We start from the raw sequence: 14,701 nt of genomic DNA on the forward strand, positions 1-14,701 counted from the left end.
CCTGAGATACTTTTGAAAACGCTTGAGCACTACTGTGAATTGGTTAAGGGTCCGAGAGGCTGGATTTGCAGACCAACAGCTCTGGGGAAACGTTTAGTGGTGTTTTGTGACGAGTGCAATTTACCTGAACCGGATGCATACGGAACTCAAAGGGTAATAATGTTTATTCGTCAACTCGTCGAGGCCCGTGGTTTTTGGAAAAAGGAGGAGGGTTCTGCGAGCAATTCACAATGGAGCTTTGTTAATTTGGAGAGAGTGCAGTTCATTGGAGCGTGCAACCCTCCAACTGATGCGGGACGTCATCCTTTATCTGACAGATTTCTCAGACACGCTCCGATATTGTTTGTTGACTTTCCGGGAAGAAGTTCTTTGGAAAGAATATACTCGGTATTTAATAGAGCAATACTGAATCCGTTTTCTTCTTTGTCTAGATACTCAGACTCCTTGACCAGAATGATGGTTGACATCTACGATGCCTCCGCCAGGACTCTTACTGTGGATTTGCAACCGCACTACATTTACTCCCCCAGAGAGTTAACTAGGTGGAAGATAGCAATATACTCGGGATTGCATCGCAGGAAAGGAGAGGATTCTGTGAATAAGGGCAGCAGGAACGCCGGAGGTGGGTTTGGAGGTCCTGGATACGGCTTTGGTGGGGTTGACTTAGTGGACGGGTCCGAAGGCGAAAAGGAGCCAACTCTAAAAAGCCTGGTTAGACTAGCGCTGTATGAGGGAGAGAGGATATTCCAAGATAGACTGGTGGAAAAGGGCGAGAAGGAATGGTCACTGGATATGATGATGGAGACTGCAAGGAAACACTTTTCCGAGTTGAACGCGGAAACGGATCTCAAAAGACCGCTGCTATTCACCAGCATTGTGACTTCAGTGTGTCAGGAAATCCCAAGATCTGTCGTCCGTGAATTTTTGGAGTCTCGTTTAAGCACGTACTATGAGGAGCAGGGGTGTGGAAGGTTCGTATTTTTCGACGAATTTTTAGATAACGTAAACAGGGTAGACAGAGTCTTGAGACAACCATTCGGACATTTGCTTCTCATAGGGCCTCCAGGGTGCGGAAAAACGCTTCTGGCGGAACTTGTTTCTTGGCTGAACGGCCTGAGCGTATTCTCAATCAAGCCTGGAAGGAAGTATGACATATTTTCCTTTGAATCCGACTTGAGAACCGTTATGAAAAGAGCTGCTTTAAAGGGCGAAAAGCTTACATTCATATTCGAAGAATCACACGCTCTCGGACCTGCGTTTATAGAGAGAATGAATGCCTTATTGGCCTCCGGTGAGGTTCCTGGACTTTTTGAGGGAGACGAGTATAATCAACTTTTAAGTGAGTGCAGAACTGCATTTAGTGGGTCGTCAGTGTCAATGTCGGACGACAACAACGACCTCTTCTCTAGATTCACGCATCTCGTACAGGAGAACCTCCACATTGTATTTACATTAAATCCGGCAAATCCGAACTTCAAAGAGACTCAGTCATTGTCTCCAGCACTGTTCAATCGTTGCGTTGTTAATTGGATGGGAGATTTTACTGAAGAGGCCCTGACGCAGATTGCAAGATCAGTTCTTGGACTGGGAAATATAAGCGTAATAAATAACGAGGACGGCGACGACGGGGTTAACAATTTAAATGCGATGGACATCGGAATAAAGGCTGGAGTTGGAGTGGGTTCCGGGGCCGAGGGGACGCCAAATACCCAAGGTAGGAAAACTCACATGGGAGGTAATTACGGGAATGCAGGATCCAGGAGTACTCACGAAGAGTTGATTGAGAGAATACCCACAAGCTGCATTCCTTCAGCGGAAAATCACGAAGAAAGGATAGCTTTAACAGTGGATTGCATTATAGAATTGTTTCACACGGCTGGCAGTGTCGGAGGAGGAGGTGGGGGAGGCGGAGATGGAACAGAGATATTCAAAAAAACTCCGAGGGATTTCTTTGACTTTCTCAAACACATCACAAAGATATACATGGAAAAAAGTGTTTGTTTGCTGGAGCAGCAACAACACTTGGCGTCCGGACTGGAAACACTGAGGAGCACAGAAATTCAAGTTGCTTCGCTTCAACAAGAACTTGAAGAGAAGGAGCGAGTGTTGATAGCGAAGAACGTAGAGGCGGAACAGAAGATGCAGTTGATGATAAAAGAACAGGGAGAGGCGGAGGAAAAGAAGAAAACGACAGAAAAACTAGCAAAGTCGCTTGATGAGCAACAAAAGGTAATATCTGAGCGTTCTGGGGAGGTGGAAATACAGCTCAAGGACGTAGAACCAATATTGCGTGAGGCTGAGAACGCAGTATCCAATATTCCAAAAAAGAATCTGGACGAACTAAGGTCGATGGCGAATCCTCCAGGTTTAGTTAAAAAAACTATAGATGCAGTGGCTATTTTGCTGACAAACAATTCATCTAAGCCTCAGGCTTGGGAGGAAAGCAGAAAGCTTCTTAAAAGTACAGACTTCATCACAAAAGTGCTGAACTTCGATTCAAGTACAATAACTTCTAAAACGATGCAGCGATTGCAAAAAGAGTACCTTGAATCACCAGAGTGGGACACTGAGAAAATAAATAGAGCAAGCCATGCAGCGGGACCGTTATCTTCATGGGTATCCAGTATACTGCAATACTCGATTATAAGTGAGAAGGTACAGCCACTAAGGAGTGAAATAAGTCAGCTTGAAAAATCAAAGTTGGAAAACGAGAAGGGCCTGGAGGCAGCTCAAAAACTCGTTTCAGAGTTGCAGGAGAGAATAGATGTATACAAAAAGGAGTATGCGGAACTCATTTCCCAGGTTCAACTCATAAAGAGGGAAAAGGATTTGGTTACGAACAAAGTAGATAGAAGCATAAGGCTTTTGAAGAATCTCGGTTCAGAACAAGAAAGGTGGAAGGTCGCAAAGGAAGGATTTAGCACAGAAATATCAAATATATTAGGAGACTGTCTTGTTTCTGCTGCCTTTATTTGCTTTGCAGGTGGCCTTGATCAAATACAAAGGAATAAATTAATGAGACTCTGGAATAATATACTTGATAAGTACCAACTCTCTCACTCTGATGCATCTACCTTTAAGATTGTTGATTATCTCTCAAAGCCGAGTGAGAGACTCACGTGGCAAAGTATTGGACTTCCAAATGACGACCTTAGTGTTGAGAATGCCATCATCATTAAGCGACACATCAGATATCCTTTGATAATAGATCCCTCTGGTCACGCCACTTCTTTTCTTTTGGAACTTGGGAGGCAATCTTCTCAAATTGGGAAACCAGCAGGCGTTGGAGGAGGCGGAATCAACAAAGGATCTAATAAGGGGGATGCAGACAGCAATGCGAACAGCGGAACAGCCAACAAAGGCGGACTTGTTGGATTAAACGCGGTTGGCGCATCTGATGGAATCCCGGGAGGCAAGTTACAGACAACCACATTCGTTGATTCTAATTTTCCAAAGCTTCTCGAGTCCTCCTTGCGTTTCGGATCATCTTTGTTGGTACAGGATGTTGGAGCTTCCCTCGATCCACTTATTTATGGGGTTCTAAACAAAGAAATAAGACTTCGCGGTGGCAGGTCTTTGGTATCTGTTGGAGAAAGTGAGGTAGATTTTTCGCCACACTTTAGGGTATATTTGACGAGTCAGGATCCAACCATACAATATGGACCTGATGTTAGCTCCAGAGTGACCATGGTTAACTTCACTGCAACGCCGGCTTCTTTGTTGGAACAGAGCAGAAACATCATACTTAAGGAGTTGAGACCAGATATAGACAAAAAAAGGAGTGACCTTATAAGACTCCATGGTGAATACAGAGTACAGTTACGCGAGTGCGAAGACGATCTGCTGCTAGCTCTTTCAAATGTGAAGGGAAACATTTTAGAAGACGAGACAATTATAAACACTCTTGAGATTTTGAAAAAGAAGGCTGAAGATATTCAAAATGAGACATCTAAAATGGAAATAACAATGCAACATATAGATAAGGTATTGTCAAAAATACTTCCTATTTCACTTGCCGTTACCCGTGTTTACTTTGCTCTGCAACACTTGTCATCCATTTGCTCAATATATCAATATGACTTGGACTTCTTTAACAGATTGTTATATTCAGTGTTAAAGAAGAGGGTATCTACAAATAATGTTGTTAAGGAGGGCGAATTTGATAGCGGTGAAGTTGAAATGGAAGAAAAGGGTCTCGATGATGATACTTTGAGACAACTAGTGCTGGATTTGCTTTCTGAAGCCTTTGCTAGAGCAGCTCAGGGACTTCTTCACGACGATAGAGTTGTTCTGGGTTTGCAAATGACAAGAATATATATTGAATCAATTTGTGATGTAAATTTGGATGAGGCACTGGGAGAGGAATTAAGCTTACTGACTAAGGAATCCGTGTCTACAGTAATGGCTTTAGGAAAAAGAGGCGAATCCGAAAATTCTGCATTAGTTTCAGAAGACGTTATTCCGAATACGCTAAACTTAGACATGGAGCAAAAAGGACAACTCGGTTTGCTTATTTCCGGAAAGACTTCAAAATCCTTCTCGAAACTGGGCGAGTCCCTGAAGCAAAACCTCAGTAATTGGGAAAAGCTCATAGATTCGAGCGAACCTGAAACTGTGTTGGAGAATAGTCTGGCATCCTCACTCTGGGATGATTCAGATCTGGAATGCAAGCAGATTGATGAACGCGGGAGCAATGACACAAGGGAGTTACTCAAAAAATTCAAAAAGGGCGTATTGGAATGCGTGCTGCTCAAGATAATGAGACCAGACAGACTAAACACCGTATTTGACTCGCTTATTACTTCGATATTGGGAAGCAAATTCTCGAAAGGCGTTGTTGAATTCTCAAAGGATTTCCTTAGAGAGGTTGTTAATTTTCAAATCGCCGAAACAACTCCACTTTTATTTGTGACTTCTCCCGGGTTTGATGCATCCCAAGTGATATCTCAACTTTCATCTGAGTCTGGAATATCCCTAATTTCAATAGCAATAGGTTCTCCTGAGAGTCTGTCCAAGGCAGAGAATACGATAAAACAGTCTATGAGGAAGGGCAACTGGGTATTGCTTAAAAATGTTCATCTTTCTTCAGGTGGACTTGATTTCATCGAGCAGTTGTTGCAAAACAGACAAAACAGGCCAAATTCTGGATTCAGGCTTTTCCTAGCGACTGAGCTCTCTAAAAGTCTAACTAATCCGGTCTCCAAAAAGGAAAGTGTAACAGGAACACTCTCCCCATTGGGTATATCGTTTAATTTAATTCGCATATCAATGACAATTGTGCTGGAGGCTCCTGTTGGACTTAGAGCAGCCTTGAAAAGGGCCAGTGAGGCAACAATCAAGGCCAACGTTTTAAACAGCAATGTAGAGGGAAAGGGGGGTGACTCTGAATCCTTGAAAAATTCAAATACAACTATCAGTTTAAGACTAAACTTTTTGCTGGCATTCTTGCATTCTGTAATACTTGAAAGAAAGAGATACACTCCCCTTGGATGGACAAAGTATTATGATTTTAGTGAAGCCGATTTGCAGTGCTGCTTAGGTATTGTTCGAGAGTGGACTCCCGCAGGTCAGTCCGTAGATCCTGAACAAATACCTTGGGATGCCATCAGAAAACTGGTCTCCCAAGTTGCTTATGGAGGGAGACTGGACAACATTGTTGATAAACAAATACTTAAAATATTAATTGAGGACATTCTATCACCCAAATCCTTCGAGGATAAATTTAAACTTATTTCGTCCACAAATGGTTGGGAGAAACTTTTATCTAAGAAAAAGTCTGGAGCTAATTCCGAGGGTGGAAATATTTCACTCATTGCTCCAGATACAGATAAAAGAGTTCAAACCTATCTCGACTGGATAGAAGCCATTCCAGACAAAAATTCACCTATTTGGCTCGGACTTTCACCCCTGGCTGAGAATGTTATTCTCGCTCAAAAAGGTCGCTCCTCTGTAAATAAGTGGAACAAGTTGGTTATTAGATCTAGAAACGAGACTCCAGATTTGCTTCCAAAATCAATGAATCAAACAAGATCAAATGCGGAAAACAACTTAGTCGAAGCTATGATTGAAAAAGGTAGCAGAACTGGCAATAAAGAAGAAAAGTTAAATGAAAACGAAACAACAGGAATTCCGTCTTGGTTGTTAGATATTCAAGAAAAGATTTCTAACCTTAAGCAGGCTCTTGAAGTATTTTCAGAGTACATTCTAGTGGGATCTTTTGATATTCTGGATTACTCCAACAAAGTTCTGTCAGATCCAATAGTAAGGTATTACATAGGAGAAATATCAGGCTGTTTCAGGAGCTATGAGGAAATATGGAGCGACTTGAAGGCTCTAGAGGACTCTATTTTGGGAAAAACCAAACTAACAAACACACTTAGGAGTGCTGGCTTGAGCATTGTTTCAGATGTAGTACCTGAAGATTGGATTAAAAGAAGTGGCTTCAAAGCAACATCTGGCGGAGCTTCTAATATGTTGTCATTGGATATATGGCTTCCAGACATATTAAAGAAGCTTTCTCAATATTCATTATTGGTAATAAATATATATAGAAGACTCAAATTGAGTTCAAAAAACAACAGGTTTACTCGTGAAGTCGACAATAGCAAGGAAATTCAAACATTTGTTTCGAACGTAACGTCTTTCTGTCCTGGAATGAGGCAAATAGGACTAAAGGCCATTTGGCTTGGAGGAATGGACGATCCAGGAGCCTTTTTTACCGCTTGCAAACAGCATGCTGCGAGAGTTTTAGAATGCAGCTACAATTTGATTGTACCAAAAATAGTATCAATTGAAGACAGTCACCCTAAAGACAACAGTATACTCGATGAATTGGAAAGACAAGAACAGAAATTGATGTATGAACAGGATGAAAATAATCATTTTATCGAAGCAGAAAAAGATGGTCCTATATTTGCCATTGGTGGAGTCGCTGCTGTTGCTCTTGAATGGAAAAGTGAATCTAAGACCTTTGAATTAAGCACCGACAAGGCAGTCTCGGAGGTTCCAGTCGTCTGCATTCAATGGGTAAAGGGCACACCTGAAGAGATTAAGAATAGAAATAATATGACTGATAATGGATACGAGCTCAGCATCTTACCTCAAAATTCTATCGACAATTCTGTTCCTATTCCTGTATACAAAGACTCTAATAGAAACGGTATTTTAATGTGGCTTAACGTGCCGACAAATTCAAATGAAGATATCAAACAGTGGAGACTTGCCTCTACTTCACTTATTTTATCGAAAGGATAACTATATATAAGCAATGAAAAATAAATAATGTTAAGTAACAGATTGATAGACAATACATTCAAACAGTAAAATTTATATGTTCACTCACTTTTTATTATCACTATTAATATAGACTTTAAACTAATTACGTTACTTTTAACACACTAGGAAAGGTAGAACAAGTCCCAAAATTCACTGCTTTCTTGATTTTCGAATTCAAAATAAACACCCTTAATATTGTTTAAAGTTATAAACGATAAGTTGTCTATAAATAATAATATCAGATCGAGAATTCCAAATTCTTGGTTTTTACCTGTGTATTCGTTTTTGTTTGAATAAGTTAAAATCAGATCCTTAATGTTTTTGTTTATTAACGTGTTACTATCTCCAATTATTTCTTTTGCTTGTCTGAAAAAACAAGTATTTGAACCCAACCAAAGGTAAATAGTAAATTCGTTTTCAGTTTCTGTAGAGATGCCAACTAAATTTGAATTTCCAACATATCTTTTAGTGTTAATGACCAACGGACAAACCGATTCTGGAAGAAGGTCATCTGAGTCAAAGTATCTAAGTGATTCGCTTTTTTCTGAAAAATAATCAGGATATCTATACAGTAATATGTTGCCATCATTAGTTATTGCATTTAAATGTGATTTATTCGATTGGCTATTATCTATACTGTCCTCATTCTCTGAGTTCAATGAAAGAAATTTGTTTTCAGATATATTTAACTTTGGAATAAAAACTTTCGCAGTGTTGCCACCAGAACTAGTTCCGACTAAGTTGGTATTACCCGTTATTTTGCTTCTAATCATACTGTCACCGTCTTTGATATTGTTTCCTGGAATTAAAAAACCAACACCAATATTATCTGTAATTTTAATTCCTGCAGTATTAGTATTTAACGTTTCATGTGAACTTATATGTCTAGATTCAAATTCAACCTCAGTTTTTTGTATGTCTTTATATTTTAAATCAAAGTCACCATCACAGTCTTCTTTATCAGATTCATTATCTGAAGAATCTCTTAAAGGATATACAACATCAAAAGAATTTGAATTTAACGAAGATGATGAAGATGGTAATGATGAAAATGAAAAAGATGATTCTACAGTAACAAGAGAATCTAACCTAGAGTCGTTTTCCTCAGATTCATCATTTATAATTTCATCAAAATCCAAATCAACTGCTAATTTTGATATACTCCTTATTGAGGGTGATGAAAAGCTACGTTGCAATGTTAATTCTATCCCACCATCACAGTTATTTGAATGGCAATAATTACTAACATTGCCTCTTTGGTTATTTGGGAATAGTATATTTATAAAATCAACACTTTCATTGTTTTCCATGAAATATTTTAGTACCATTATCGATGAATTTACATTTGTAACATTGTCAATATCCAAATTGCTCTCATTTTTCAATGCTCCTAGTATTAAATCTACACGTATATCCATATTTTCGAGTTCAATGGAATTTTTAATCCCCATTTCTATAAATAATATTTGTCTACAAAAGCGTAATATACCAATTATACATTCTCTCAATATTTCTTTTCTTGCTTGTCTACCTATCCAAATCCATATCCTTTCCCTATGGTCAATACAATCTTTCCCCAGCAATGTTTGTCTTAACATATATATTTTACCAGAATCAAGATAAAATTGTTGGTCTGCATCATTTTTCCAATTAATCAAGCATGCTGGAATGTTATTCAACATAAAATACAACTTAGTTGATGAAATAGTATACTCTTTTTCTAAAAATAGAACTGAGTTACTGTTATTTTTGTCACTTTTTTCTGAATCGCATCTTTTTTTATCTGCTTTTTCTAATTTAACCCCTTTGTAAATATCTAAATTTTTTTGAAAAAGCAGGAGCTGATAGGTAAATCCTATATTTGGACTTGACGTACTTCTACATAATCTTACATATTCAGATACATCACTAAAGGTTCTCTTTTCCTTCCACATTAAATAACCTATTATTATACTTGATGACCTTGAAACCCCTTCCTGACAATGTACTAATATTTTATTATTGTTGTTGCCGTTGTTTTTATTAAATTTCTCTTCTATCCATTCAATGCTATCATATAATACTCCTTCTATACTTTCTTGTGGATTATCCTGAATAAAATAAGTTTTGTATTCTATTCTATCTTCAAACATATTCATACAAGTATCACCAGATACGTTTATTATGTGATTTATTCCATATTCTTCTAGTATTTTAATGTCACTTGCAATGTAATAGCCACCCAAGTAAAGCTTGTCTTTAATTATTTCACTACATACCTTTCTGTATTGTCTTATGACATTCAAACGATCATTCGTTAACATTTTACCTATATATATATATATATATATGTATATATATAAATATATATATACTAATTTTTGATATAATAATTCATTAATTCCTTTACCCCTAAATAAAAAGTGAATATTCCATCATATTATTGAGTTTTTTCTATTAAATTTACTTATACCATTACAGCTCCTTTAAAGTATATATACTTAAATGGAAAATCATATATTTATCAGAAGTAATTTAAAGTTATGTAACTCTTTAGTATTAGCAGTTGCTAAAGAAATTTGATCAAACGTATAAATAAATATATACAAACACATATATATACATATATATATATGTATGTATGTATGTATGTATGTATGTATGTATGTATTCATATGATGTACATATATTTATATATACATCATATACATTCATGCATGTATTATATTCATATTTGAGTTCATTCGGAACTCTTCTCGTTCAGCCAAAAAAAGCAAAGCAAGTTAAAGTTTTTATTGCAAATTAAGACAATAACTTCGTCCCCTTATTTTCTTGAAAATTTACAATTAACTTTATGATTTAAATGTCTAACTAATTTCCTTTGATTATTTGCGATTGAAACAACTTTCTGCAAAAATATACATAAAAAAAAGTAATAAAAATTTAATATGAAATAATGATTAATTAATCTATATTTTATTCTCTTGCTTCTCCCACAAGTTTAATATCTTTAAAACTACATGCAAATGTATGTACATACATTATTTTTTCCCTCTTATTTTGGCGGGAACAACACGTATTTACTAAAATGCGAGTTTACTCTTTCTTATAAATTAACATTGGCACATAAAAATCATAAATTGGCGGCAAATGGAGTCTTCTATAATTGATTTTAAACCATTAATAATTTGGCGTACTGTATAACGTTTGTGATACAGTGTTTACAATCTGTTTATAAAATACGTAGTTGGAGAAATATGGTAGTTGTCTGACATTAATTTTCAAATTTATCACAGGGTTTACAAAGAAATAACTTAAATTGATTATTATAGTAATGCTTTATTATTTTTTTTTCCCGAGTTTCTAATACCTAAATATTCCTATATATTATTAGTATTTATTTTTCATCCGCTTTTTAAACTCACTTTAAATTTATTTGGACGTTCTGAAACAGAATATAATAAGAAAACAACTTCTTGTCTAGTTTATAGAGTAAAAGAAGAATAAATAGTACATAATATGTATCTTAAGTACGAATAAATAAAACTCCATTCGCAAATGAACATGAAGAATAGTAACGTTAATGAAGAGAAAATAACCAATGGTTATGAGGACCACAATAAAACAAATACAAAAGAAATTAATGAGGGTAGTATGCGAGGCGAAATTGATTTTACGACAGAATTAAGTGAAATAGAATATTTTATGAAAAAGGACAAAAAACGTTTGAAAATAAAAACAGAGGAGGTTGCTATTTTGGAAAATCTTATTTTAAGTGGTGAATACTCCGAATGCCTAGAAAAACTGTTGACACATTACAATAATGGCAATCTATTTGAGAATTATCTAACAGATTTAATTCCGGATAGAATAGAATATAAATACAATAACAAGATATTATTCAATTCTTCTGAAAACCATCTTTACGATATTCCTGGAATAATTATTTTAGGATTAATAATTCACTGCTATATTTGTAAAAACGATTCTATGGGGGCTTTTCACATTATAAAAAAGTTTGAAAAGGCTTGTTTTGTTTCAAATAACCACGAATTTGGACAAAGTATTAATTCTGTTGACCAAAATGGGAACAATGAAAACAATAATTTTAAAGAAGTAAAAAATAACGAACTTACAAATAGTTTTATATCTTTTTGCAATTGTTTTTCTCTTGATATTATTACAAGTGAATTAATATTTCAAAAAAAAACAAGCGAGAATTTAAGGTATTGTAAACATATATTTAAACTTGCAGAAATATTTTATTTTTTCAGAATTCAGATTTTATTTTGGAAATTAACAATGTACAAATCATATAAAATTCCAAGTATATCGTTATTTCAACCAGATTATGATAATAACACAGGATATAACCAAACTTGTTCAACTTCGAAGTACATTAGTTCTATAGACAGCGTTGAAAATATAAAGATAGAAGACTACTGTATTTTCTATGATCAGTCAATTGACGAATTATATTTGTTAATTAATGAAATAGGAAATATTCTGAATATTGTTAAAAACAAGAAAAAGTCATTTAAAGAGAAAAATGAAATCTTAGATATGAAAAAGAATAAAAAATGCGAAGGGGTTAACTGCAGCAATGATATATTCTCAACTGAAGATTTGGATTACGACTACATATTAAAATGTTGGACATTTAAATACAAAGTTGTATTACTTATATTGGTTGAAGCTTTGACATTAAAAGATTATTATCAAGAAGCAACAGATATTATAAAAGATTCAATAGAAAATTACTTCCCTGAGGATAATATTTCGCTTTTATCTTTGATTGTAAGAGTGTCTTTGCAACATGGAAACTTTAAACTTGCGAAAAAAGTGATCATGAAAATGGAAGATAGTATTCAAGATCAAAAACACAATAATAACGTGAACATTGCTCACTATAGATTTACTCTTGGTCTTTTCAATATGGCTCAGGATGATCCCGTAACTGCTTCACTTAATTTTAACACATCTGCTGCTCTTTATAAGGAAATGGCAAATAGTTTAAATGAGGATTATCTACTTCCATGCTGCGTTTCCTTGAATAATCTTTCAGTTGCTTCATTCTACTCGAGTAAGCTAGCAAATTCAGTTTCTATTTTGGAGAATCAAATATACAACCAAAACAACTTCTTCTCAAAGTCTCAAAAACTGTTTACTACTAACTTTAAAAATCTTAAAACACTTTATCAATTCTCACCAGAAAAAGATAAGTTGATTAACGAGCTCAATGTTGTATCTAAAAACGCCCTCAGGTACACCATTTTGATAAATTCCTGAATAAAAATTTGTTTATTGCTGTATTAGCTCAACATGCACTTTAAATAAGATTCATTTATTCTCTTTCTACTATTTGTTTCTTATACTTTTTAGTATGATACTTCATTAAACCCAGTTCATTTCCCTACTTTTTATATGATTTTCTCTTGTTCTTTGATTGAAAGCGCCTGTTATTCTTTCTATCTTAAGCCACTCCCTATTATAATACTTCATCAAATCAGTTTTTATTCTTCTCCACTTCTTTACTTGAGGATATAAATAACTTATAAATTTACTATCTGAAGTAATGTCCATTTCTAATAATATATATTATTCACTTATTTCAACTTAATATTTAGCTAATTACTAACAAACTTACGTACACCTTTCCTATATAAGTCTTCGATTTTTATCAAATATTTATTTCTTTATTATATTATTTACTTTCACAGTTAACTCTTATTCCCCTTAATATTTCTATTTACATCCGGATGCATGCGGACTAACTATTGCAAATAAAATAAGAAAACCCGCCCTTGACATTTTATATTTCACCCCTTTGTCTCTCAAATACATATCAAGGCAGTTTTATAGTAAAAAGATTTAATAAATATCAAACAATAAAAAGAAGCCAACGTAAGATTTAGCTTGTATAAAAGCTTACAAAATCCAAATATATACTCAATTATGTCAAGTTCAGCGATTTGTGCTTGCTCCAAATAAACATAAATAAATGTACGCTGAAATTACCACACACACAACATAAACAATTAATTAATAGAATTTCCTATAAGGATACTGACACCTAATTGAAAATAACATCACATTATTGATAATAACTAATCTAGTTTTAAGATCTTAGTGTATATTTAAAAAAAATGATTAGCCTCTCTTTACCTCATTTTTCTGTCAAACAATTTCTCTTTTTTTATTAGGTAAAAAGTGTTAGGCGGGAAATACTTTGTACTTTTATAATATTTATTTTATAAAGAAAATAATACCTTTGAAAACATTCAGATCACACTATATAAATGGCTATTAGTGGGAAAACCAATATTATTATCTGAAGCATTTTTATTTAGAGAATTCTAGAGTTTTTTAATAATTTCATGTAAAATATAAATAAAGTAGTTAACTATTGGGTACAACACCTGACTTGTCAAATAAGAATTAAAATTAGAAAAAACAAATAAATATAAGTGTATTTACATCTAAAATACTAAGTTTTTTTAGTTATATTAAAATTAAATACTTAATGATTTATATACTTGAGAAAATTTAACAATTAAACAGTGTAAAATTAATAATATGAAGGGGAAAATACTAGATAATTTAAAAAACAATACTGAAAAAGATGAAATAAAGAACAAATTGTATACTGAATTTGAATTATTTAAAATATCGAATCTTTACAGTGAAAATGATGTTATAAGAGCGTTATCATGTGTTGTGTCTTCATTAATATCAATTTCTGGGTTGAAGGAGGAAGTTCAAATATATCATAGAAAAAACATATTAATGTTCATAGCGGCTATATTTGGTATTTTCGGTTCAATTATATTTAAATTTCCAGAAAGCAAATCAAAGATACTTTTTTGTGTTGTTGGCTTTTTCATTACAATGCTTGGTACTGTTTTAGTTGACGTTTATTCTCCATTTCCTGGACATTCCTGTTCTTATACTATTCCATCTGAAGAGAATAAAAATCATTCAAATTTTTCTTTTAAAAAAATTTGGAATTACAACCAAAATGCTTCATATATTAGTATAAAGCTTGATCGCCCCACGAACAATATTGAATTTATCATTCAAAAAGGAAATTTTAAGGTTACACAATCAACATATATTGGAAAATTATTTACTTCAGATGGGTATATTAATACTGACTTAATTTTTGATATAACAAGTAAACTCATTATTGATTTATACAACACTTCAAACAAAAAGAACAATTGACTCTTTTAGTTAATTCTGAACGTAGAAATTAATTTTCTAGTTATTGTTTCTCATTTTTACTTTATTATTATTTACTTGCTTATCTAATTTTATCATTGTCTTTTTTGTATTTATTTCTACTTGAGTACCTTGCAACTTAAAAGTCATGCTCTCTTGGCGAGAGTTTAGAAATAAATATCATGATACAAATTTAGGAACTAAAATGGAATTAGTTAAAGAAGCA

At 34.1% G+C, this 14,701-nt stretch overlaps 4 protein-coding genes across 4 annotated transcripts; 3 read left to right on the forward strand and 1 right to left on the reverse strand.

Annotated features, from left to right (window-relative positions):
* Nucleotides 1-27: 27 nt before the first annotated feature.
* FG386_000596 (dynein heavy chain) lies at nt 28-7,254 on the forward strand (the record flags this gene model as incomplete). The annotated part of the gene is made up of 1 exon (XM_067339940.1): nt 28-7,254. A coding segment is annotated over one exon (7,227 nt), but the record flags the coding sequence as incomplete, so codon positions are not given.
* A 143-nt stretch (nt 7,255-7,397) lies between these two features.
* FG386_000607 (uncharacterized protein) lies at nt 7,398-9,578 on the reverse strand (the record flags this gene model as incomplete). The annotated part of the gene is made up of 1 exon (XM_067339951.1): nt 7,398-9,578. The coding sequence occupies one exon, from the start codon at nt 9,576-9,578 to the stop codon at nt 7,398-7,400; it is 2,181 nt and encodes a 726-aa protein (XP_067195630.1).
* Nucleotides 9,579-10,818: 1,240 nt separating this feature from the next.
* On the forward strand, nt 10,819-12,543 carry FG386_000618 (uncharacterized protein; the record flags this gene model as incomplete). Its single annotated transcript, XM_067339962.1, has 1 exon — nt 10,819-12,543. The coding sequence occupies one exon, from the start codon at nt 10,819-10,821 to the stop codon at nt 12,541-12,543; it is 1,725 nt and encodes a 574-aa protein (XP_067195641.1).
* A 1,287-nt stretch (nt 12,544-13,830) lies between these two features.
* FG386_000629 (uncharacterized protein) lies at nt 13,831-14,478 on the forward strand (the record flags this gene model as incomplete). Its single annotated transcript, XM_067339973.1, has 1 exon — nt 13,831-14,478. The coding sequence occupies one exon, from the start codon at nt 13,831-13,833 to the stop codon at nt 14,476-14,478; it is 648 nt and encodes a 215-aa protein (XP_067195652.1).
* Nucleotides 14,479-14,701: the final 223 nt, after the last annotated feature.

This window comes from Cryptosporidium ryanae, assembly GCF_009792415.1.
Source record: "Cryptosporidium ryanae isolate 45019 chromosome Unknown contig_15, whole genome shotgun sequence".
NCBI lineage: Eukaryota > Apicomplexa > Conoidasida > Eucoccidiorida > Cryptosporidiidae > Cryptosporidium > Cryptosporidium ryanae.